The 27,451-nt window shown below is 35.5% G+C and overlaps 1 protein-coding gene across 1 annotated transcript; it reads right to left on the bottom strand.

Moving 5' to 3' along the window:
* Positions 1-800: 800 nt before the first annotated feature.
* Positions 801-27,436, bottom strand: LOC127516491 (solute carrier family 12 member 6-like). Its single transcript, XM_051901217.1, has 25 exons — positions 27,286-27,436; positions 25,815-26,527; positions 23,422-23,513; positions 20,988-21,116; positions 20,763-20,909; positions 20,596-20,650; positions 19,273-19,403; positions 18,938-19,179; positions 15,413-15,708; positions 15,070-15,231; positions 13,253-13,351; positions 13,052-13,109; positions 12,782-12,956; positions 11,152-11,270; positions 10,911-11,009; positions 10,705-10,824; positions 10,509-10,613; positions 8,633-8,801; positions 8,162-8,357; positions 7,502-7,671; positions 7,299-7,430; positions 5,154-5,261; positions 4,423-4,643; positions 2,060-2,193; positions 801-1,786 (listed from the first exon to the last, which is right to left on the bottom strand). The coding sequence occupies exons 2-25, from the start codon at positions 26,020-26,022 to the stop codon at positions 1,695-1,697; spliced, it is 3,459 nt and encodes a 1,152-aa protein (XP_051757177.1). The 5' UTR covers positions 26,023-26,527; positions 27,286-27,436; the 3' UTR covers positions 801-1,694.
* Positions 27,437-27,451: the final 15 nt, after the last annotated feature.

Below are 27,451 nucleotides of genomic sequence, written 5' to 3' on the forward strand. Positions count from 1 at the left end.
AAGAAAGTGCTTCCATCCACATCCATCCATCATAACCGTACTCCACACGGCTCCGGGGGGTTAATAAAGTCCTTCCGAGGCGAAGCGATGTGTTTGTGTAAAAAAATAAATCCATATTTAACAAGTTATGAAGTAAAATGGCTTCTGCCAGTCTGCCTTCCGTATTCAACGTACGAAGAAAGTGTAAAACTCTTACAGTTCAAAAAGTCCCTGTTTAACTTATGGAAAAAGTGTAACTGACGCAACGCCAGTTTACACTTTCTAAATAACTTGAATACAGAAGGCGGTCTGGCGGAAGCTAGATATTTTACTTCATAACTTGTTAAATATTGATATTTTTCTTACACAAATGCATCTACATACAGTTTTACTGTAGTATTACTACAATATAACTGTAGTAAAACCATGGTTCACACCAAAAAAAAACACACGGTTACTACAGTCATGGTTAACTACAGTTTTACTATAGTAAAACCATGGTTAATTTTCATAATATCATTAATTTTTTCCACATTAATAATAGAGTCCATAGATTAACAGGTAAACAATATGTGAAATTTCTCCAGTTTTGGATGACAGAATTCTGCCATAAATTGTAAAATCTCTCTGTAACCATAAACTAAAGATGTTTTTTTTGTGTGTGTTTGAATTGTGCACAAATACGATCAGAAACTATTCATTTTTAATTTTCAGCTGTTGAAAACATGATGCTATTTTGCTAATTTATTAATATAAAGTGAATTATTATTGGAGCACTAAAGATGGATCTCCCTGAAAGGAAAAACAAGAAAAACACAAAGTTTTCAGTTTTAAAAGAGGATGTATTACTGTCATTTTATTACTGAATGTGATAGAAATAGCAGATAACACGAGATTGAAAAATGACAATCTGACAAAAACAAATTCACAATCCCTGCACATAAAGATATAAGCAACTGATGATAAAAATTCAACAAGAACAACAAAAAACAATGCATAAAACTTGTTTGAACCCTTCACAAATAAAGCAGGACACAAAAACACAATCATTTCAGGGATTTAAAGCAGAGGCGACACATTTTTAAATGTGTATGAACATTTAAACATCCAAATCCACAGGAATCATGAACGAGTGTGATGAACGTATTGCTACGATGATCTCCTGTTTCTACAACATTGATTCGCATTCAGGTTTTCCATGCAGAACAAACATGAAATAAGCAGGATCACATAATAATCGGCAACCCCATTTAAAGTGTAAATCACTCGCTCTTCAAGCTTCAGTTTCTCGAATTCTTAGGTGCACACACGCACACACACGCACACACACACACACACTAGGTCCAGTATCAAACGCTTTAACCCTGAGTCAGTCCGACGAACACGCGTGTGATGCGTGTGCTCGCGTTCTCCACCGATTGGTCCATCACATGCACGTGAACGATGATGGTCCTGAAAGAGCTGTGGTTTCATGACATGATATGTGTGCACAGATATCGCCGCTGTGGGTCAGACCGGTGCACGTTGTCGAACGGTTGTGGCGGCGCAAACTAAAATCGAATTGTTACCGCGCAGGCGAGACGGCTGGCAGATTCTCGGAGACACAGTCAATGATAATCATAAAACACATGAGTCAGGCAAACGAAACATATTCAACTGGCCACGCTTCCCTTTTGAGTACTCTCTCATGCCAGTAGATGGCGTATGACTGGCTATCAGGAGTAGATGGTGATGACCTCACTTCCTCCTCCCCTCACCAGCAGGACTCGCTCCAGGCCCTCCGTCAGCACCTCCAGAAACTCCATATCTGCGGAAACGAGAGTCAAGGAGCATCGATGCTTCATTATAAATAAACGAACGGACGTAATCGAACAATTAAAATTACAGCGCCTTTGAAAAATGCTTAACAAGGACAAAACGCTGCAAGAACACTAAGGGGAAATAAATATATATATTATATATATGCACTAAAAGGGTCAAAATTAAGCTCCAAAGGCTTTGACAAGTAAATAAAAGTTGGCTGTAGGACCTACAACATAACCAAAAAATAAGTAACGAGTCGCTCAAAAGTGAAGGATACAGTTCTCGTCTCCTTCCGTGTTCCTGGGCGGCCCGGGCATGTTGAGCAGGACGAGTCGGGCATCATGGGATTTATTGACAATCACCTCGTTGAGTTTGACAGCGGTGTGCATCCGCCGCACATTGGACTGATCTCTGTGAGAGACACACGTGATCAACAAATACATCACATAATTATAAATATTTACATTATTTATCATTATATCATGATATAATAAAACATATTATTTGTAATAATAATAATAATCTTAAATATGCTGATATATTAAAATAAATATTTAATTAAACAAAAAACTAATGCTAACTACGTTCTAAAACATGCTAGCAAAATGCTAAATCAAGCTAGTAATGTGCTAATGCATGATAGCAATGTGCTAAATCACGCTAGCAACATGTTAATCATATAACATGTTATCAACAAACTAGCACCATGTTAATCATGCTAAAACATTAAGAATGTGTTAATTCGTGTAAACATGTTAATCATGCTAACAAAATAATAAATAATGCTAGCAACATGCTAACGTGTTATAACAACATAGTTGCGTCCCAAACGATGCACTATACACTATGTACTTATGCACTATGTACTCATCCATGTAGTGCGTGAATTGTATAAGGTTATTTTGTCATTTAACAACGGAGTCTGATACCCCCTCCCCCTCCAATACGTAATTAAAGCTGCGACAGTTGAGTGCATTAAGTGTCCAACATTCCACACTTTGTTTTTTCTGTTAATTTAGTGCATCATCCGGGTATTTAAAGTGCACTTTTTCTTTTTGGAATTTTAAGTGTGAACACACTACTCACACTATTTATACTTAAAAACATCATAGAATAGTGCATAAGTACGCGAATTGGGACGCACCTCATGTTAATCATGCTAGCAACATGCTAATCACGTTAACAACATGCTAAAACATGTTAACGTGTTAAATCATGCTAACATTAAAAAATGCTAGCAACATGCTAAATTATGTTAGCTAAATGTTACCATGCTAGCAACAATGCGTTAAAACATGCTAGCAACATGGTCATCATGGTAACAAGCTAAAACATGCTATCAAAGTGTTAAAACATGCTAACAACATGCTAATCATGCTAATAAACTGCTAAATCATGTTAGCAAAATGCTAACATGCTAATAACGCTACCAACATGTTAACAAAGTGTTAAAAAATGTTAACAACATGTTAATCACGGTAACAACAAGCTAAAACATGCTAACAATGCGTTAAAACATTTTATCAACCTGCTAACCATGCTAACATCATTTTAAAATGTGATAAAAATGCTAACATGTTAAATCATGTTAGCAAAATGCTAGCATACCAATAATGCTAACAACACGTTAGCAACATGTTAAAACATGCTTTTAATGGTTAAAACATGCTACATTTCAACATGTTAAATTATGCTAACAACATGCTAAATCATGTGAGCAAAGTGTTAGCACGCTAATAATGCTAACAACATGTTAATCCATGCTAACAACATGTTAGCAACATGCTAATCATGGTAACAACAAGCTAAAACATACTATCAAAGTGTTAAAACATGCTAACAACATGCTAATCATGTTAATAATATGCTAAATCATGTTAGAAAAATGCTAACATGCTAATAATGCTACCAACATGTTAGCAAAGTGTTAAAACATGCTAACAAAATGTTAGCAACATGCTAATCACGGTAACAACAAGCTAAAACATGTTAACAATGTGTTAAAACTTGTTAGCAACCCGCTAATCATATTAACATCATTTTAAAATGTTAAAAATGCTAACATGCTAAATCATGTTAGCAAAATGCTAGCATACTAATGATGCTATCAACACGTTAACTTGTTAAAACATGCTTTCAATGTGTTAAAAAATGCTAACAACACGCTAATAAAATGCTAAATCATGTTAGCAAAACGCTAACATGCTAATAATGCTAGCAACACATTAACAACATGTTAAAACATGCTTTCAACGTGTTAAAACATGCTACCAACATGCGAATCATGCTTGTAACATGCTAAAACATTTTAATGTTAAATTATGCTAACATGCTAAATCATGTTGTCAAAATGCTACCACGCTAATACTGCTAGCAACATGTTAATCCATGATAACAATGTTAGCAACATGCTAATCATGGTAACAACAAGCTAAAACATGTTAACATTGTGTTAAAACATGCTAGCAACATTCTAATCATGTTTAAATGATTAGTTCTAATCTATTCTAATAATTCTAATATTAAACATTAAAATTACATATATATTTATTAATGCATCTTCCCCCACAGCATTTAGATAGTACAGTGATTTGGGAACAGGATTACGGAGGTGAAGGGTGATGATGTCAGTGAACTCACGGCCGGATGTTCAGCATGTCTCTGAAGCCCTCCGGCGTGCTGCAGCAGGAGGCCGTGTTGGTCTGCGTGTTGCTGAGGAGCTGCAGGGCTTTGTCTTTGGTCCAGGTCATGTGGACGCGCCGGTGATCAGCGCTCTTGTCCAGCCCGTCGGTCTCGTCGTCGTCGTCAGAGCCGATGCTGGTCAGACGCAGCATCGAGTTCCTGTCTTTGATCAGCTGCGCCTGCAGACGCCACCATCACAAACACAAACACTCGCTGTGACATCATGTGCTAATAAACAGACGATCTGAGAACGAAATCCGTCAGAATGCAAAAACCACAGCCAATCAGGACAGATGTTCAAATTAGATTATGTGGGTTGGGATTCTGGACCAATGCGATTTCATTGAGGGCGGAGCTTAAGTATTACAATAGTAGCTGCAGCTGGTTAAAACAATCCAGCTCATTAACATGATTCATTGTCGTAGTTGTAGATTCTGAGGACGTCTGTGACTACTACTGCCTACAAGCAGACAAAAACACACAAACACAGACTCTCTAACGCACCTAATAATACAGCCTACGTCTGAAGCTCACTAGACTTTAAGAGAGCGCTGAATGAAAGCTTGAACTTACGTCATCGAAACTCCAGCGAACTCGCTTCAGATTGAGTCCAGATGAAATGAAATATGAGCCGGTGAAACGAGTATTTCTGTATCTTTCGCGTAAACACACACTCTCTCTTCACTCACCTCTCTCTCCCGATCCGATTTGGACAGACGCATCTGCCGGAGCATCTGCGACCTCTGCTCCATCATCAGCGTCCTCTCGTACGTGTACGCGCTGATGTCGCTGTCATGCTGTAAGACCAGAAAAACAATCTGATACAGGAACTTTCATAACCATATGTCTACACAAACCCACACAATCTCACAGAATCTCAGATTATAACAGGCCGAGACATATTCAACTGGAAAACATGTTTTATTCAATATTTACGTTTTGAAATTGGTTTTCGTACTAATTAGCTCTGTCAATTAAATGAGTAAATGTAAATAAACAGAATTAAATTTTTGGGCAAACTATACACAAAAAATGTTTTTTTTTTAATGAAATGATACTCTAAATAAAAAACTAAAACTGCCAGTAGGTGGCGGTAAATGTCTAAATGAGTGAGTCATTGAGTCATTCATTCATTTGATTTGTTCAAACAGCTGATTCATTCAGGAATGAATCACCACTGTGTGTTGAACGGAGACTCAACAGTTCTGCTCTGGCTTTATTGTTGGTGAAATTGAGCAAATACAGACAATATTGTGTCTAAAATAACAATAAATTAAAGGGTTAGTTCACCCAAAAATGAAAATAATGTAATTTATAACTCACCCTCATGTCGTTCCACACCCGTAAGACCTTCATTCATCTTCAGAACACAAATTAAGATATTGTTGATGAAATCCGAAGGCTCAGTGAGGCCTCTATTGAGAGCAAAGCCATTCAAACTCTCAAGGTCCATAAAGGTACTAAAAACATATTTAAACAGTTCATGTGAGTTCAGTGGTTCTATCTTAATATTATAGAGCGACAAGAATACTTTTTGTGTGCCAAAAGTGATGGCCGATTTCAAAACACTGCTTCGGAGCTTTGCTAATCGAATCAGTGACTCGGAGCGCCAAAGTCACGTGATTTCATCAGTTTAGCCATTTGATAGGAGATCCGAATCACTGATTCGAAACAAAAGATTCATAAAGCTCAGAAGCTTCATGAAACAGTGTTTTGAAATCGGCCCATATAGATATTGTCGAAAAGTCGTTATTTTGTTTTTTTGGCGCACAAAAAGTATTCTTGTCACTTTATAATATGAAGATTGAACCACTGAACTCACATGAACTGATTTAAATATGTTTTTAGTACCTTTATGGACCCTGAGAGTTTGAATGTCATTGCTGGCTATGCAGGCCTCACTGAGCCATCGGATTTCATCAACAATATCTTAATTTGTGTTCTGAAGATGAAGAAGGTCTTGCGGGTATGGAACGACATGAGAGTGAGTAATTAATGACAGAATTTTCATTTTTGGGTGAACTAACCATTGTATAAAATCAGAATCACATTTGCACTCGTGTTATTCAGGACAAAAACAGCACTCGTGTGATATTGCTTAACTATATCATGATATAAATGTGAGACAAAAACTCAAACGGGGATTTTTGCCCTGATATCTTGAATTTTAGGGTCATTATATCTGTGTTATATAGGCTTTATCATGCAGTGAGTTGTTGCTTCATGTTCGTCACCATCAACTGTATAAAATGTACAATGAACTATGCAGGTCTGGGGCAGGTGCCTTAAATGCGTTACCTTTTCCATAACTAATTAATTTAAACAGATGAGAAAGATAAAATATGCAAATCTTACAACCATCTACAACATATAAAGTAAACAATGTCATCATTCTCCAACAGTAGATCAAAGCATTGAGTTAAATAAATGCGTGGTGTTCATTGGTTGTTTTTACTTTACTCACATTTATTTAACTCAATCTGAGCCTTTTAAAGTGTTTCCATACCCTTATTTAAGACCTCTTAAAATGAAAAAGTCGGCATGAAATCTATTTTCTAAACAGATGTTACATGTTTTTTAATGCGATATCACGGATAGGTGGATAGAAAGACTTTAAAAAGACTTTGGAAAGATGTAAGACTTTTTGAGGATCTACAGGGACCTGCAGGTATATATAGGTCCAGGACATGATGAACCTATGAGGAAGCTAATCAGAGTTTAGCAGGATGATATTAGCAGTCATATGGATCATCAGGATCAGATTATCAATCATAATCGGATTTGAGTGTTGCCGTTTACATGAATTAAACTGGTGCTGAAACAGAGTTGTTTACCATCTCCACGACCTCCACGTGAGCATCGATCCGCAGGTGGTAGAGGAACGTGGCCAGGTCTTTCTTCATCTGGATGGAGTTGTCTTCCATCTGAGCCACGGTGAAGATGCGCATGGAGCACTTCCGCCACACCTGAGACAAACACACAGCGTTAAACACGGCCTGCGTCACAGCGGCAGCACAGCGACAGCGGCGTCACACACCTTGTGCTGTTTGAGCAGGAAGGGCAGCAGCATCAGCATCCCGCCATCATGGACGATCCACCACACGTCGATGAAGCCCTCCGTGCACGGCTCGCTGTTGCTTGGAAACAGAGAGATGTTTTTGGGCACCAGCAGAGCCAAATGAGCTGTTGTGGTGACGCGCACCGTGTCTAAATGAGGAGAGAGACGAGTGAGGACTTCCTGTACAGCGCAAAACTTTCTGATGTCACACAAATGAAAATCCATCCAGTTACACGTCAATGACAGTCTTAAAGTAACACTTTCATAATATCCACTGCAGCATCAGCTCTTTTCTCTCGGTGTCTGAAAACAGTTCGATCAAGGATTCGGTCTCTCTAAACCCCGCCGTTCTGAGCGCTGCTCTGCTCTGGTCAGAAACCAACAACACAAACCAAACTCTTCCAGTCTCAAATACAACTACAGTGTTTGAGGGCGGGGCAAAGAGACACTATTCAGCCAATGAAGACCCGAGGCTGGCATTATGCAAATTAGTTACAAACCTACGTAGGTTCAGCAGGAAGTGAGACTGGAATGTTCAGATTTATTACACACTACATGAAAGATTTTTGTCGTTGTTGTGTTCAACGACACGTGAGTGCATGAACGAGCCGTATTTGGGTCTGATGGGAAGACACTCACTGATGAAGGTTTTCCAGCTCTGCGGGTCTTCGCTCTGTCTCCAGGCGTGCGGCCAGCCCATGACCACAGTGTTGTGCCGCATGCCGCCCAACCCGCTGGACTGGATCATGTGACTGATGCCCTCGCGGGGCTTCTGGGCCACGATGCACTGGACGAAACCCTTGACGCGCTCCTTCTCCATCAGAAGCTTGAGAGTCTGAGAGGAACAGAGAGACGTTTGCTCACATTTCCTTGCAGGAAAAGAAGCCTACTTTATGACCATTAAAGGGGACCATTTTTTACAGTCTTGATGTTGTTTTTGGGCTCTGCTAGAGCAGGTTTTCATGCTTGAATGTTTATTATTTTCCCCATTGTTGCAGCTCCATTACACACAAACAGCAACATTACACACTGAAGACAGATGAACATGAGAAAAAAAACATCCTCTGTCAGATACTTTCACATTTTCTCCCTTATACAAACAACACACACCTGCTCGGCAGCCAGAGCCTCGCCGTAGGTCTGCAGGAAGTTTCCTGGTATGACGGTTCCCACGATGGTCAAACCTTTCCCTGCTTTCAGCTGAGACGCAAACGTCAGCAGACGTGGAGATTTGACATGAGCGTCTTCATCGAGCTTCAGCAACACCAGCAGCTGCGGCCTGAAACACAGACAGAAACACCAGCATAAACGTAAAGTATTATGAGTAAGTACTGTTAGTTAGTTCACCCAAAAATTACTCTCCCTCATGTCGTTCCACACCCGTAAGACCTTCGTTCATCTTCAGAACACAAATTAAGATATTTTTGATGAAATCCGAGAGGTATATGACTCGTCCGTAGACAGCAATATAATCAACACTTTCAAGGTCCAGAAAGGAACTAAAGACATCGTTAAAACAGTCATGTGACTGCAGTGGTTCAACCTTAATGTTATGAAGAGACGAGAATACTTTTTGTGCGCAAAACAAAACAAAAATAACGACTTTATTCAACAATCTCGTCTCTTCTCTGTCATTATCCTTAGGCAGGTGACTCAGTAAAGGCTTCTGTGTTTACATCTGAATGCCGGCTCAGTATTGGCCAAAGCTGATCACATGACCAGCACAACGCATGCGTGTGATGCTGACGCAGGAGCCGGCCAATAACGAGTCGGCATTCTGACATAGAACCCGGAAGCGCTGGACGTAAACAACGTATGAGAATGACACAGAAGAGAAGAGATTGTTGAATAAAGTGGTTATTTTTGTTTTGTTTTTGTATTCTCGTCTCTTCATAACATTAAGGTTGAACCACTGCAGTCACATGACTGTTTTAACGATGTCTTTAGTACCTTTCTGGACCTTGAAAGTGTTGATTATATTGCTGTCTACGGACGAGTCATAAACCTCTCGAATTTCATCAAAAATATCTTAATTTGTGTTCTGAAGATTAACGAAGGTCTTACGGAAGTGGAACGACATGAGGGAGAGTAATTAATGACAGAAATTTCATTTTTTGGTGAACTAACCCTTTAAAAGAATGTATTTATGACTGAATCATTCATTCAAGAGATTCGTTCAAAAACGCTGATTCATCCAGTAATGAAACAAGTGAAGTCTTTATGAGTGAGTCATTGAATCATTCACTTAAACTGATTTTTTTTTTTTTTTAAATAATTCATTCAAATTAATTAAACGTTTTTAAATAAACAGCAGCAATTAATATTTTGTCAGAACCTCTGGAAATTTACATGTTATTTTATTTAGTTTGTCTGTTCAGAATCGTGGGAGAATCGTGATCTCTTTTTGAAACAAACAAAAAAAAATTGGGATCCAGAATCGTGCGACTCTACGCACATGAAGAACAAGTTCACACAATCTAAATGCATCATGTTTCACAGACTACTTTAATCAAACAAGACTACATAATAGGGCTGGGACAATACATCGATTCTCGATTCGCCTATAATCATCTGCTGTTAAAATCTAAGTTCAGAATCGATTCGAGAGAGAATCACGATACATTCGGAAAATATCAGAATCGCTCCACATTCTTTGTATCGAGAATCGATGTATTGTCCCAGCCCCATTACATAACAATGTTGATTTGTAAGTTTAAGACCTTATGTTAAAATGTAATGCCTAGCAGAAAAAAATAAACATATTTAAGACGTTTTAATGGCCTTAAAATCAGGAGATTCAGACTTTTAAGACTTTTTACTGCCCCACGGGAACCCTGTAAATGCTGATTTCTGAATTGGATTGGAGTGTTTGTGTGCTTCAGGCTCATGTGAACGCATGCGTGTGTGACTGTGTGCTGACGGTGTGTGTGTGTGTGTGTGTGTGTGTGTGTGAGACTGTATCTGTGTGCTGACGGTGTGTGTGTACCTCCAGTTCTTGGTGTGCGGCGGTCCCTCCTCCAGCCTGAGCAGAGCGAAGCGAGCCGCGCTGAGAGACAGACCTCTGATGCCGTCGCCCCACTCCTTCTCTGCTCTGAACACACACACACACACACACCAGTCATGATGCTGCCTATATAGACAGCGAGACAGTGCACAGGATTGTGGTTCCCATGGTGACGTACCCGTGGTACTCGATGTATTTGTAGATCATTCCGGCGATCACCATGGCGACGATAGCATAATACCATGACGATATGAACATAAGAGCCAGACAGATCGTCATGCCTAGAAACGACAACGTCCTGAGGGCGACAGGAAATGACATCAACAGACTGAGAAGCGTCACACCTGCGGAGTGTGTGTATGATGACATGAACATGTGTCGCACCAGTGGTAGTAGGAGAATCGAGGTCTCCAGTTGGGCGTCCTGAGCAGCGTCTGCAGAGCGCAGGCCAGATTCACGAACAGATAACACATCAGGAAGAACCTGCCGACACACAGACATCATCACATGACACTCCTAATTTATGATGATTACGAAAACATGTGACGGGAAAAAGGCCATAAAAATAATTCCAGTGTATGTAATAGTGTATGAATGACCCTGAGTGAAGCTGCTGAACTCTTACATGGACAGTATGGGAGCGACGAGGTCCAGCGACGCGATCAGGATCCCCAGCTCAGCCAGAACCGCAGTCAGCAGAAGAGCCCATGTCGGCTCTCCGTTGGCTTTCCCGTGACCGAACACCTGCACAAACACCAAACACACACTCACCGTCATCTGGGCATGAAGTAGTTTGGGCTTCTTCCACATTTTTCAACAGACTCTTGTTTTAGCAGCAGGATTGAGTGTCAGACGGTCAGTGTTCACACTACTAATGTGCTTTAAATGATCTGATCTCAAAGCAGTTTGGATCCCGTTTACACACAAAACAAATGCAGGAGAAACACAGCAGAACAACTAGAAAATACACAAAAAAAACATTTCACAAGAGGCCCGTTTCAGTTTCAGAGCCAGTTTAGAGGAGGCAAAACCAAACCGGTTTAGATCGGGGTCAGCTCAGGTTTAATTTGAGTTTAGGATGAACTCTGTTAATTTTAATTAATAAAATTTATTCAAGTAAACATATAAATTAATATATTATAATCAATTAATTAAATACATTATTCACAAAATATATAATTTAATTAAATATATAACATTAAATTTAGAATTAGTTGAACATAATTTAAAAAATAAATATATTAAATAGAAAAAAGCCAAATTAATTAAATATATAAAATAAATTTAATATATAACAATGTTTAATTAAACAATATTAATGTCAGAATTAAATAGAATTTTTATAAATTAATATATTATAATTAATATATATTATATATATATATATATAAAATTTAATTGAAATATAAAACATTAAAGTTAGAATGTTAAACAGAATTTAAAATATAATAGAAAAAAGTCAAATTAATTTAATATATACAATGTATTTAATATATATGTTGAATTAATTAAAAGAATGTAATAAATTATATAATTAGTTATTTATAATTAAATAATTAAATCTCAAATTAAGTATGTAATATTAATGTTAGAATTTAAATATTAATTCTAATATATATATATATATATATATATATATATATATATTTTTTTTTTTTTTTTTTAACACTTGATGTTAATTGTTCTATCAATTAATATGAATTAATTAAAAGCTTGAAATATAATTGCTCAAGCGTAATGAATAAGGGTATAATGTAATTTATATACAACTCCTTTAGAATAAACAATTAACTGCAAAGGCCGGGCAATTTTTGACATTATATATATATATATATTAAAAATTAAAAATAAAAATAAAATAAAATTTAATTATATAAATTATATAAATTAATTTAATATACAGTACTGTAAGAATTAATTAAATGATTAAATGTAGAATTTAATAAATGAAACAATTATTAAATATATAATCAAAAATTACATAAAGGTTATATCAATGTTAGAATATGAATTCTTATATATATATATATATATATATATATATATATATATATATTATTTTATTTTTTTTTCTTTCAAATGAAACACTTAATGTTACTTAATGTAATTGCTCAAGTATAATGAATTAAGGGTATAATCTAAATTACACATAATTCATATAAAATAAATAAGTAACAGCAAGCGCCGGGTGCTTGTGTCTCTTCCTGTCTCAGGTCTCTGGCGTCGGCAGTAAATATGTTCTGAGCGCGTCTCACCCTCAGGAAAGGAATGATGTTGTCTTTAGCGATGGCCTGCAGCAGGCGAGGAGCTCCGGTCAGCGATTGGAGGCCGGCGCCACACGTGGAGAAAAACGAGCCAATCACAATCACCCACGGCGAGGGCCACGAGAGCGTGCCGACCACCAGGTTTCCTTTCACCGAGTCTCCAAACCTGAACAACGGTCAGAGGAGGAGAACTTCAGAAACATGACTCACATATCTGTGTTCACTATGCTTTTCCAAAAGAGACGGAAGGAAGAGACACACTTGTCTCGAAGAACGACGCCCTCCACACAGGCTCCAAACAGCAGCACACAGCTCAGGTCTGGGCGTCACGTTCAGGAAACATCAGCAATGCATCAAAAATATGGCACTTATGAAACACAAACTGGGGTTTGTTAGTTGATGAAAATGTGAGTTATTGCACATCTTGTCCGGCTGTACTGCGTGTGATGTTTGTAAGGATACAGACGAGGGAGGTGGTGAGGATGGCGAGGATCGTGCCGATGGGAATGGAGCGCTGAGCGTCCTTCAGATCTCCGGAGCGGTTCGATCCCGCCATGATTCCTGTCACACAGAGGAAATGATGAGCATCAGTGTAGTCACATGACTAGAGGTCTGATCGGATGTCACATGACATCATGTGGCATCGTCTCAGAAACAAACACAGTCATTTCGCATGGACGGAGATGGTAAAAACCACAGCTGCAGTGCATTGTGGGATACAGTCAGCTCAGAGTTTATGATTAACTCTGTTAACATTAATATGTAGAATTTATTTCATTAAACAATTTATAAAGTCTATAAGTGAATATATGGCATAAAGTTAAATATATATTATCAATGTTAGAGTTAGTTAAACAGAATTTAAACAATTAAATATATAATTAATAATTAAACACATTTAAATAAAATAATGAAAAATATCAAAGCAATTAAATACATAATATTAATGTTAGAATTAATTATAATTTAATTAGAATTTACAAAATACATAATTTAATTAATTCTAATTAAATATATGAAATAAAATTAAATATATAATATTTAATAAAATATATAATAAACTTCTAAAGCTTTGATTTATATGTATTTATTATTTAAATTAAAAGCTTAATATTAATTTAAAGATTAATAAATTAATATTAAGAGTAATTAATTACTAATTATTACAATTAAAAGCTTAAAATATAATACTCAAGTGTAATGCATTAAAGGTTTAAGATTAACTCTGTTAAAATTAATATGTAGAATTTATTTAATTAAACAATTTATAAAGTGTTTAAGTGAACATATAACAAAATTATAAATTAAAATAAAAATTAAATATATATTATCAATGTTAGTGTTAATTAAACAGAATTTAAACAATTAAATATAAAATTAAAAATATTATTTAAATAAATTAATAAAAAATATAAAAGCAATTAAATACATAATATTAATGTTAGAATTTATTATAATTTAAATGGAATTTACAAAATACATAATTTAAATAATTAAATAATTCTAAAATAATTAATTAGAATTATTTAATTTAATTAAAAATATACTTTAAATATATAAAATAAAATTAAATAAATATATTATATTAATGTTAGAATTAATTAAATATTACTTCTAACACTTTGATTTATATGTATATAATATTTATAATTTAAATTAAAAGCTTGATGGTAATTTAAAGATTAATAAATTAATAAAGAGCAATTAATTACTAATTATTACAATTAAAAGTTTAAAATATAATACTCAAGTATAATGCATTAAATGTTTATGGTTAACTCTGTAAACTTTAATTAAATAAAATTTAATAATTTAATAAATTATAAGCAATTATATATAATATATAATGAAATATAAAATATTAATGTTAGAATTAGTTAATTAAAACTATGATTATTTATTTAATTAATATGAATTAAATATAAATAATATCAGCAATTAAATATATAATGTTAATATTATAATTAATTAAATATATTAATTCGAAAAAAATATATAATTAATTATAATAAAACATGATTTTATTACAGTTCATTCTGGAAATATAGGGTCAAGTTGAGCGTATTGCATTGTGGGATCTAGTATCCTCTTCCTTGTATGATTCAGGTTTAACGGCATATTTTGTATTTCTGTACAAATGCAGCGAGTCGTCCAGGTACTCTATGCATGTAGGAAATTAGCATACAGTACATAGTAAACATACCGCAAACACTTTATGAGCAGAATGATGGTGCGTTATTATAATGACTAACAGATAAAGAAGAGAAAGGCAGCAGTACCAGTCACAGACGGAAAGAAAATCCCAACCAATAGCGTGAAGGAGGTGGTGATGTCAGCAAACACATAAGGGTAATTATTGGACACGGCGGGCGTGTGGGCGGAGTGATGAGAGCCGCGCTCCAAAACGTCTCCTTTAGCAGAGTACGAGCTCCAGAGGTTCTCTAGACACACGAAACACGGGTTAATATCGCTAACTACAGCTGAAAACATACACTAAACATGCTGACAACTTGAAATAAAATAATGACAAAAACACACAACAAAATTACTAAAATGTTAATTATAAAGTTGAAATGAAAACAAAAAATGCAAAAATAAAAACTAGCACTGGCGTATTTGTACCTGCGATCACGCCGCTAGCGAGTCCCGGGATTCCCGGTATCTGCGTGACGTTATTGTGGAGGAAGTATTCGTCGCACACGGTGTTCAGCTCGGAGCAGTTGCAGAAGTCACACCACAGTTTCGTGTTCCTCTCCAGCGTGGCTGCAGTGATGGGAGGAGCGTCTGTGCCGTTGAAGCTCTCGCTGACGTTAGCGATTTCCTGCGGCAGCGGATCCGCCGTTATCAGCAGGGTCTTGGCGCACTGACCGTCCTTCAGCGCGTGCTGAGAGAGGCTTCTGTTCCCCAGCATACACACACTACACGACATCACACGGACTGGTCAGTCATGCTGTCAATCACTGACCACACCCAATAATAATCTGACATTAGCAGTCAGACATCTAGAATATCAGCATATGCCAATAAACCTCCATACTGATGTTCAAATATGAATATCGTCACTCTTGGGTGGAAATCTTTTATCTCAATTTTTTTTATATAAATCATTACTATTGGTCACCCTTTACATCTGTCTGTGGGTTTTACAAATACTAAACAATTGAAAAGTATTTAAAACAGCTAGTGACTGAACCTCGAATCTCCATTGGCTCCTTAAACTGTCAGTCAAACCTCATAACTCCGCCCACCTCTATCTAAGTGCCACACACAGTTTGGAACGTCTCTGCTTGTTTGCAATGCAATGATAAATAAAGAACTGTTTGAGTAAGTACAGCGTTTTCTTTAATCTAGAAACACTATAGATATGAAGGCTGATGTTTTATGTATTTGAGGGGCGGAGAAGAGTGTCTTAGTCTAGGATTTGTGAATACTGTCTTAAATACCCTGACTGAAGCACTTTCGTCTTTAATAACATGAGATTTTGGCCAAATGACAGAACAATCTGAGCAACCACATATAGCTACAGTAAACTTAATAACTTACAAGTTTATAAAAACGTAATGCGACGCACCGACTGCCGTTCTAATGTCCGACATTTGCTGGTCAAAAACCTCGTAACTCCATTTGAGCTTGATTTCAGTGAAATGTTAATAATAATGACACATGACCATATATAAAGCCACAATATCAACTTTGACAACACAGATTTTAATTATTTAAAAAAAAACAGCGTTTTTCATTTCCTGAAAAGTAGCGTTTTTGGAGATACAAGGTTTTCGACAGTATTCAAGTGACATTATTCAAACTAATGCAAATGAGATGCACATTAAAAAAATGGGCGTTTATTGATTGATTTAAGTTCTTTTTAAACAACAAATGTGACGTACAAATGTACTAAGTGACGCCATGTGCTTCCAGTGAAAACGTAATAAATATATATATTTTTTTGATACATTTATACATATATTTATCTTAATTAAATTATTTATCCTAATTACATTTATATTTATCTTATACATTTGATTTTATAATACTACAAATATTGTTGACTCTTATGACAAACTGCTTGTGACGTTCTTATTTTTTAAGTCGCTTTGGATAAAAATGTCTGCTAAATGAATCAATGTAGATGTCTAAGTAATAAGTTGAGTAATAATTAGGCAAAATAACTGTAATTTAAGTGCAATTTTGTGTGATATTAAAAACAAATTATGTACAAAAAAAGTAATTTTCTGTCATTACATTTTACTGCATGCATATAAGGGTGTTTTCACACCTAGTTCATTTAACCCTTTCAAACGCTCTCGGAGCGGTTCAGCGTGTATATGTGAACAAACCAAGTGATCTCAGACCCCCCTAAAAGGACCCAAAAGCGAACGTTTGTTCATTTGTGGGTCCATTTGTGGTTCAATTGCTTCGTGATATGTGAAACCATTGAAGTCCCGGTCCGCTTTGCGTTTGGTTTCGACAATTGTACCTTCAGGCTCGCCATTCCCGCTGTTCCGTCTTTTCCGTCACTGCTGAAAACAAGGTCCATTCGCGTTCCGGGGGAATACTTAATATATTTGCGATATAATGTAAAATATTGCATTCCTTTCTTACACTTAATATAAACTACTAATGATCTCCAGCAGCATGTAATCGTGGTTAATGTTAATATTTACTAACCCATTATGTTTATATTTTATAAAATAAGTTCCATAGGTTATTTGTATGCATAGAAAAAGTTGTTTAAGCAATATTTTGTTTCAACTTCCATGTTCTCTAATCAGTAAATTATATATATATATATATATATTATTATTATTAGTTATACATGCCACATTTGAACTACGAAGGCCATAGATATACATTTAAAACCACATGACGGTCTTTTCAAGTAATTGTAAAATCTTCTGGTTAAAGCTCTGTCATTTCCAGTTTTATCCGAATATAGATATAAATTATTTTGATATTGTTACAGATACAGGCTCCACTGCACACCCCTAATATAAATGAAGTTAATTCATGATGCCTAACATAATTACCAAAGGTGATTAATAGAACCTTATTGTGAAGTTTTATTATTGTTCTTTTTCTGAGCTGCAAAAGATTTACAGCAGACATGAAGATTATAGTATCAAATGGGGTTGATTAGGTTGAGCCAAACGTGTGATGTGATAAACTTCTGATCAGTTATCCACTGCTTATATTTTTCTGTAATTTTTTATTTTAACAATTGGAGAGATGCAGCAGTGTTACTGAAAACACAGAAAGCCCGGGACCTGAGTTCTTAAGAAGTTGTGGTGCGAACAAGAAAGGGTCTGAGATCACTTCAATGCTGAAGAGGACTAAAAAAAAAGAACTGGGTTCTCTTTTCAGTCCATTAGATTGTGAACACCAGAAAGACTGAGGCCACTTTCGGCTGGTTTCTTTACTGGTTCACTTTAAGTGAACTGTGTTTGGTTCTTTTAAAACGAACTATATGTGAAAACACCCTAAATATGTAGTAATGCTCTTTATATTTCAGCCATTGAAAAACCCTTATTGGTCAATCAAGATCATGTACAGTAGAATGGATGGATGACTGTTGTTTCTAGTTATGACTGAAAATTATATGACTGATATAAACTACTGTTCAAAAATTGGGGGACATTTTTTGATCAGCCACTAGTTGAAAAAGTCTCTTCTGCTCACCAGGGCTGCGTTTATTTGATCAAAAATACAGTAAAAATAGTGAAATATTATTTCAGTGTAAATCAGCTGTTTTCTATGTGAATATATAGTAAAGTGTAATTTATTCCTGTGATCAAAGCTGAATTTTCAGCATCATTACTCCAGTCTTCAGTGTCACATGATCCTTCAGAAATCATTTATTTGAAACAGAATCATTATAAATGCCTTTATTGTCACTTTTGATCAATTTAATGCTTCCTTGATGAATAAACCCATTAATTTCTCTCAAAAAAGCTGGCTGTGATTTAACCGTTATTTAAATATAACTAATTAAATTTACACATATCTGTTTTTGTAAATAAAGTAAAATAATTTTAGATGGACAGGGAAAATAAAGATCACTGAAGCATGTCTGAAACAGAAAGCGGCTCCATCAGCCGAAGGTGTTCGTGTTATTATGAATCACTAAAGCAGATGTCCACAGATACTCACGGGAAGGCCGGCGGGCTGAAGGCGGAAACCAGCGCTCCGGTGTAGATGGAGAGAATGGACACGATGACGCAGGCCAGAAACACAGACGCCAGCTTGTTGACGTACTTGACTCCCACAAACACCAGCAGCGACATCAGCAGTAAGAAGATGGAGCCGTACACACGCATGTTATTCAACATGGCCGCGGCCTCGCCGTCGGGGTTGTCCGAGACAAAGATGGCGGCCCCGGGAGCGATATACATCTACAAACGACAAGAGAGAATTGAACAAAATGATGTAACATCACTTAACTGAGCATGAAGCGCTCAATGTGAAAATGATGAAGATGGGCGCACCAGCAGGATCTCGATGGCACCGAGGATGTACATGGACCCCGCGAAGGTCGTACCCAAATAGAAACAGGAGCCCACGGCCCCTCCGAACTCGGGCCCCAGCGAACGGGAGATCATAAAGTACGACCCCCCCGCTGGACGAGCAGAGAGAGAGGACAGGAAGACAGTGTGTGTTAGTCACTATGTTAACACTACGACAGCAGGAGTGAGACAGATTCATCAAACTACAGCAGCACATATTCAGATAGAAGATTCATAGTAAGATATCAAATCATAATTATTATGCATGCAGATTTCATTAAAAATCAAATAGAGACAACATTGAAGTTTTACATATATATATTAGTATTTATAACATGTTATAAATAATTTATTTATAATATATTATAAATTATTTATTTATAATAAACAATTATATATATATAAATTATTCATTTATAATAAATATTACAATAAACATTAAAAAATTAAATACATTTTATTTAATATATAATATATTATATATATTTATTAAATAACTGTATATTAAATAAATAATTAAATATATGAATTATTTATTTATATATTTATTTATAATTAATATATTATAGTAAATAAATATATTATAATAAATAAATATACATAAAAGATGAATTTACATAGAGAGAGATTACAAATAAATTATATGTTTATGATGAAATTATTTTATAAGAAGTCATTTTTATGTATTTGTTTTAATACATTATAATTAATAAATAATTTATATCTGAAATCACCATTATTTTTAGTAAAACAAACTCAAAGTGGTAAAAATTCAGCAGATATTCTTATATAGGCTGGAAAAAAGTTGCAAATTGTTTCGTATCTGCGGTTGTCTTGTAAACAATAGTTCAATTATGCAAATAACATGTTAAAAACTGCAGAGACTGCTGTGATTTTACCGTATTTTTGGATAATTTATGTTAAATTCCATTTTTCTCATTTAATTTATGTAAAAAATGATTTAAACACTTCTAAACCAAATGTTCAGATGGTTCATTTTAAGGCGGAGTCTAGAGAAAGATCAGTTCATCTGTGATGTCAAAAAGTCATTAAAATGAGAGATTAGTGCCTAAAATTTTGATGTTGACCAAGAAATGATTCATGTAATGGTCAATGTTCAATATTCAATAATAAAAATCAATATTTGCAGTATTGAATGATTCTGGAGCAGGATTCGGATCAGAGTCGCTGCAGTTTTACAGGCTGTTTATAGAAGCTCAGTGCTGTACACTGACGCTGCGCCTCCGGACACACTTTCTGATGTCATAAATGCTCTGTTCTAGCTGCCAAGATGAGAAGGTTTACCTGGCACGACTCCATTGGTAGCGATGGCACTCATAGATATGGCTGTCAGCAGCGTCTGTCGGGAGAGAGACACGCCCGTCAACATCAGACATGCTAATGGTTATACCAGTGGCTGATGCATCATACAGATGTGTGTGTGTGTGTGTGTGTGTGTGTGAGAGACTCACGCAGCAGCAGCAGATGAAGACGATACACAGCGCCTGAAGGACTCCGGCCGTCCCCACGACCCACGTCAGCCTGAGGAAGAGGATCACGCCGAAGATGTTCTGCAGGCACGGCAGGTACACGCCCATGAAGGTGCCCATCTGAGGAGACTGGCAGGGAATCATGGGAAGAGCTCTCAGTCACTCAGCACTGAGCCAGCGTGGGTTTAGCTTGAGAGAGAGTGTTACCTTGCTGGGCTTGCGCTTCTCGCCGATGCTCTCAGCCTCCTCGTGCTCTTTGGCGCCCTGCGTGAGGTTTGTGTAGTTGGCCAGACGACTGAGCAGAGACGACACCTTGGGACGAGTGTCCATCTCCTCCTGCAGAGAGAGAGAGATTAATATAAAGAACATTTGGTTCATAAGGTTCTTTAGTTAACGTGAATTAATAATGAACTGCAGTTCTACAGCATTTATTCATCTTTGCTATTTTCAACATTTACTGATACATTATTAAAATATTGTTAACATTAGTTACTGCACTGTGAACTAGCATGAACAAACCATGAATAACTGTATTTTCATTAACTAATGTTAACCAAGATTAGTAAATACAGTAACAAATGTATTGCTCATGGTTAGTTCATGTTAGTTAATATACATTAATTAGTGTTAACAAATGAACCTTATTGTAAAATGTTAGCCCGAACATTTATTATCAGGGAAAAAAATAGGTGAAATATATATATAAAAAAAACAAATTTAGAATATAGTGAATCTGTCAAGAAATGTTCAGCTCATATTTCACTCCAAAATCAATAAAAAAAAAATGTTTTGCATAAATAAAACAAAGGAATTTCTTATGACAATAAAGATTTCTTGCATTGTGATATTATCTTCATCATAATCAGGATTTCCTCCCAAATAATTTAAATAAAAATATATATTACTCAAATTGTGTACATTCATTAACCCAAAACTGTAACTATACATCGTGGTTGTTCTTGTTTTGCAATGAATTTAATTTACGTGTTTTTATTAAAATTAAAATTAAAATAAATAAAAAATACATAATTTTACAAAATCATTCTAACATTATTTTCATGACTTGATTGTCATGAAAATAATATCAATGCAAATTGGATTTATTTTCCTTACGTAAAAATTATTATAAAAGAAAGATGATATTTTTTAATTGTAAATTACATTCATTAAGTACATTATGTAATTTTCTTTTTAAACTTAATTAAAAAAAAACGTAATTTTTTTTAATTACTTTTTTAATGTGCTCAATTTTCATGAAAAAAAAAAAAAAAAAAACATACTCTTAAAATCGGCTCAATTTTCCTTGTGTAAAATGCAATTATAGTAACTTAATAAAAGATATATATATATATATATACAGTACCAGTCAAAAGTTTGGAAACATTACTATTTTTAATGTTTTTGAACGAAGTCTCTTATGCTCGTTAAGGCTGCATTTATTACATAACAAATACAGAAAAAAACAATAATATTGTGAATATTATTACAATTTAAAATTATGGTTTTCTATTTTAATATACTTTATAATTTATTCCTGTGATCAAGGCTGAATTTTCAGCATCATTACTCCAGTCTTCAGTGTCACATGATCCTTCAGAAATCATTCTAATATGATGATTTGATACTCAGTTATTATCAATGTTGGAAACAGTTGTGATTTTTTGGAACCTGTGACACTTTTGTCAGGATTCATTGATGAATAAAAGGTTCAAAAGAACAGCATTTATTCAAAATATAAATCTTTTCTAACAATATAAATCTTTACTATCACTTTTTATCAATTTAACACATCCGTGCTGAATAAAAGTATTAATTTCTTTCAAAAAAAAAAAAAAGAAGAAAAAAAATTACTGACCCCAAACTTTTGAACGGTAGTGTATATTGTTACAAAAGATTTCTATTTTAAATAAATGCTGATATTTTTTAACTTTTTATTCATCAAAGAATCCTGAAAAAGTATCACAGGTTATAAAATAATATTGCGCAGCACAACTGTTTCCAACATTGATAATAAATCATCATATTAGAATGATTTCTGAAGGATCATGTGACACTGAAGACTGGAGTAATGATGCTGAAAATTCAGCTTTGATCACAGGAATAAATTATATTTTAAAGTATATTAAAATAGAAAACCATCATTTTAAATTGTAATAATATTTCACAATATTATTGTTTTTTCTGTATTTATTATTAAATAAACTTCTTTTTTAATATTTTTAAACTTCGTTTAAAAACATTAAAAATAGTAATGTTTCCAAACTTTTGACTGGTAGTGTATATATATATATATATATATATATTTAATTGTGAAATACATTCATTAAGCAAAATTGTAAATATACATCTTGATTGTATTTGTAATAAATTGATTTTTTTTTTTAACTTAAACTTCAAACAAATCACTGTAAAATTATTTTTTTAATGTGCTTAATTTTCCTTAAAATAATGTCACAATGCAAAAAAACTCAATGGTGCTACAAATCAGCTTCTTTTTCTTTCTGTAAAATGTAATTATAGTAACTTAAAAGAAAGAATGTGCTTAAAACGGGGTCTTTTCTCTATGTAAAAAAAAGGAGTAATTTTATTGTTTATTTTGACAGGCACATCATGGATGAGTGAAGACAAATAATATTCAAACCTCAAACAGAGCCAGATTCCTGTCGTAGAAGTCATCATCATCGATGGCATGAGAGTTATTGATGTACACGTTGGACAGCTTCACACCGTCACCTGACACACACAGTCATCAGTTTAAGGGTTAATATGAGTGCTTGGGAAACCTGTTAGGAAACAACCGTCCATTTTACAGTTTACAGCTCATTTAGTGCTGCTGGAGACACGGGAATCAGAGACAAAAGTCCATGAAACTGGAAGTATTTTATTGTTATAATCAGTGTAGGATCACATGACATTGTGTCTCCATCAGCACACACACTTTCACTTCCCCAACACACACACACACACACACACACACACACCTGCCCTTGTGTCACTGCATTCTTCACTGGGGTGTGTATGTGTGTTGTCCACATGTGAGGCTTTTAAAGCAGCATGATGACTAACCGTGTGTGTTTGAGCGTGCCACACGTTCACGACAACACCTGCACATCTATCATCTGTGCAACAGGGAGTGTAGCAGAAAACAAAAAAAGTGTCGTTTCCCTGAAAGAAACTTCCTGTTTCAGATGATGATGTCGCACATTGTGAGTCACACCCTCATTGCTCATCCAAAAAGATGAGGGAGAAAATATGCAAGTCTTTCAACAGCAGATCATATGAGATCGAATGCTTGGCATGAATACAAAATATTCACAGATTGTGAAACGCTCTGAAACAGCGAGTGTGTCGAACACTGTTGAATATGAACGTTTAATTAAACCGATCAGAGCCGTCTGGAGTTTAACCCTCTGATGCGTGATGATCACTACAGACGTGTAACCCTCTCAGAATTAATAACGTGGTGTTATTAAACACATATCATTAGCTATGGAATCATTATGATCTTGTTTTGAAGTTTAGAAAAAATCCAAAACATTCAGTTCAGTGTTGTACATGTGAACTAAAACTAAAGAGTTGTTGTTAATTGAAACAAAGCTGAAGTGAAATTGGCAACCAACTGAAATAAAATAAGCTGAATTTAAAGTACTAAAATTACTATAACTTAAATAAATTTAAACGAAATAGAATAATTAATATTTTTTTTAAAAGCTAATAAAAATTACAAATAAAAAATTACAACAAAATAAACTTGAATGTAAAAAATAAGTTCATTCGAAATTTTATATACATATATATTTAAAAAAAATAGTAAATAATACTAAAATATCCCTGATTAAAATAGTAATTTGTGATATAACAAAATGTGCTTTAATAACTGCTATATGCAGTGTTATTTTAGCTTTATTTTTATTAATATTTTAAATTATCTTTTATTTTTAGTTAACTAATTAATTTTCAGTCATTTTGTTATTTGCTTTTGTCGTTTTATTCGTTTTTTTTTCCAGTTGATATTTTTAGTGCTTCAAAAACATTTTCCGTCAAAATGTTTTCCAATGAAATTAATGTAGTATATTTTAGTTTGATAATGTTTTTTTTTTATTTAATATTTTGTATTTTTAGGGGATTTATGGTACTAAAATATATTTATGGAATAGTTTATGATCCACTTATTACCTGTTAATCACTTTTTGAACATAGACCTGAAAATGAAATTTCCAAAGTTAAAAGTTAAAAAAGTGAAATTAAAAAAGTTATAGAAGTATAAGTTTATTATTATACTATTATTATACTATTTTAAAATTTTATATGAAATGTATATTTTCCAAAACATGTTTTACACTAAAAATTCATGAAATTAAAATAAATCTAAACAAGTTGTGTTCCAAATTTGAGTTTGATATCTCAAAAAATGAGCTTTCAGTAAGAGTTTGTTTGGACGCAGTACCAAACGCTTCCACTAGATGAAATTCACTTCCCATTCGTTTCCAATACGCTCATTTACGACCACGAGAAGCACAAGTCTGACTACTTTTTTCAGAACTATTTAATCTTTTCGAATCATGTCCATGATTTTCCATGAAGTTTCGTACCATTCCGATGAAGAAAAAAATTCTAAAAATAACAAAATTTAAATGTCTGAAAAGCACCAGAGGGTTAAACTTAATTCAGTTTATTGCGAAGGCAACATTTCTAATTTTCACTTAGTTTAAATTTTTCCTCTAATATTTATATTTTATTTCAATTGACAAATGTTTTTTAACAGTTTTAGTTAATGATAATAACCCTGATGATGTGCACTCATACACCGTCCGAAATTAAACACTTCCCTACTATATAGTATGCGAAAACAGTACGCCAACAGACAGTAGTATGTCCGAATTCATAGCATTTGAAAAAAACAGTAGGTGAAAAGTCGCTGGATGACCGACTACTTCCGGCGAGATTCTGAAGCGATTTCGGACACACAGATAGTGGTTGATCACAGGATAACAGCACACACTCGCTGAAACCACTGCACAAACAGTCACTCACCGTGTTCGAGGTTACTGCGGTCCGGCGTGTCTCCCCCTGCAGAGGTCGTGAACCCTCCGGACGCCTCGCTGTATGGCTCGCTGCGGTTGACGCTCTCCCTGGAGCCGAAGCGGACCCTGGCGCTGGAGCGCGAGCTGACGTCCGGAGACGTGTCCGGCAGGTCCTCGGCTTTGATGGGCGTGACGGTGAAGCGCACGGACGAGGCCATGGCTTCCCGCGGCTGCTGGGGGTCCGACAGGGCGGCGGCTCCGGGGTCCTGCGGCGGCGGCCGCTCCAGACTCAGCTCACGGTGCGCGGCGGGGACGACACGGGCCCATGCATCGCCATGGAGACAGTGTGTGTGTGAACAATGCTTCTACGATCTAGGTGATATTGATTATTTAGTCACTGGGTTTGATATTGCTTTGCTTAATTTTAATAGCAGATTTATAGATTTGACAGTAGTGATTGTGTGTGGAGGTAGATGTGCATTCAGTGCGGTGTGAGAAAAGAGAAAATATACCCCAAAAAGGGCTTATTTTTGCTCAGATCAGCTTTTGAATCTGGTTTCTGACTCGTCAGCAAAGACTTTGGAGGAACAATTTACACAGACGTAATGAAAACCACTGTACTAAACCATCTGACAGCGTATGAAAAATTAACGTTCCTCTACTGTAATCCAAAATAAATGAAGTTTGATTAATACAGAACGCTGTCATGACAAATACGGCGATCTGTGTGTGTGTGTGTGAGAGAGAGAGAGAGAGAGAGAGAGAGAGAGAGAGAGAGAGAGAGAGAGGGGAAAAACAAGCAGAATAAAACAAGTATTATATATGAAATATATAAAAATATATATAGTTAAACATAGACATACATTCATTACACACACACACACATATATATATATATATATATATATATATATATATATGGACTAGCTAGATTGTAGTAGCATTACACTAGCTGCCCAACTAGGCTCGCAGTTACAAAAATCTAGTGAGCTGCCTTTTTAGACGGCATTTTGGAGCATCACGGTCTTAAAATCTAGTGAGCCGTTAACCTAGACGGTATTTTAGGGCGTCACAGTACCATCACTAGTACGTTTATTAAAATATGACGTCCAAAAATACTGCCTGGCCAGGCAGCTCACAGGGTTCAGCTACTATGACGTCTAGAGTGCTGTCTGTGTAGGGAGCGCGCTAGGCTTTGCGACACAAACTCGCAGTTAGCGCCTGCGACAAACCTGCACCTGAGCGCCTCCATTAAGCCAATTATAATCAGATCAAAGACACACACCTGACACCGGCTCGAATGGGCCAGATGCCCTGATATATATCGCTTTAAACTCTTTATATAACTAATAAAGCCAGTCACCTCAGCACACGCGCGCGCGAGACTCTTTCGTGATGTTTGAGCGCATAAACGCGAAACCGCATTAACAGTCGCATTATTCACTTCTGATCAACGCGATCGATTAATTTCATTTCATTACCTCCGGACTGCTGTCTCGGGTCCGCCGAAGACCGGCTCTGAGGTGCTCTGATGAAATCCGGTCTGTTAATCGCTCCGGTTTCAGGATCATCAAATCAGCACGTTTGACTGACTACTAGCGTACGGCGCGCTCCCGAGAGGAAGGCGCTCTTGCGTCATGACGTAGG

The sequence above is a fragment of the Ctenopharyngodon idella genome, chromosome 7, assembly GCF_019924925.1.
Source record: "Ctenopharyngodon idella isolate HZGC_01 chromosome 7, HZGC01, whole genome shotgun sequence".
Classification (NCBI taxonomy): Eukaryota; Metazoa; Chordata; class Actinopteri; order Cypriniformes; family Xenocyprididae; genus Ctenopharyngodon; species Ctenopharyngodon idella.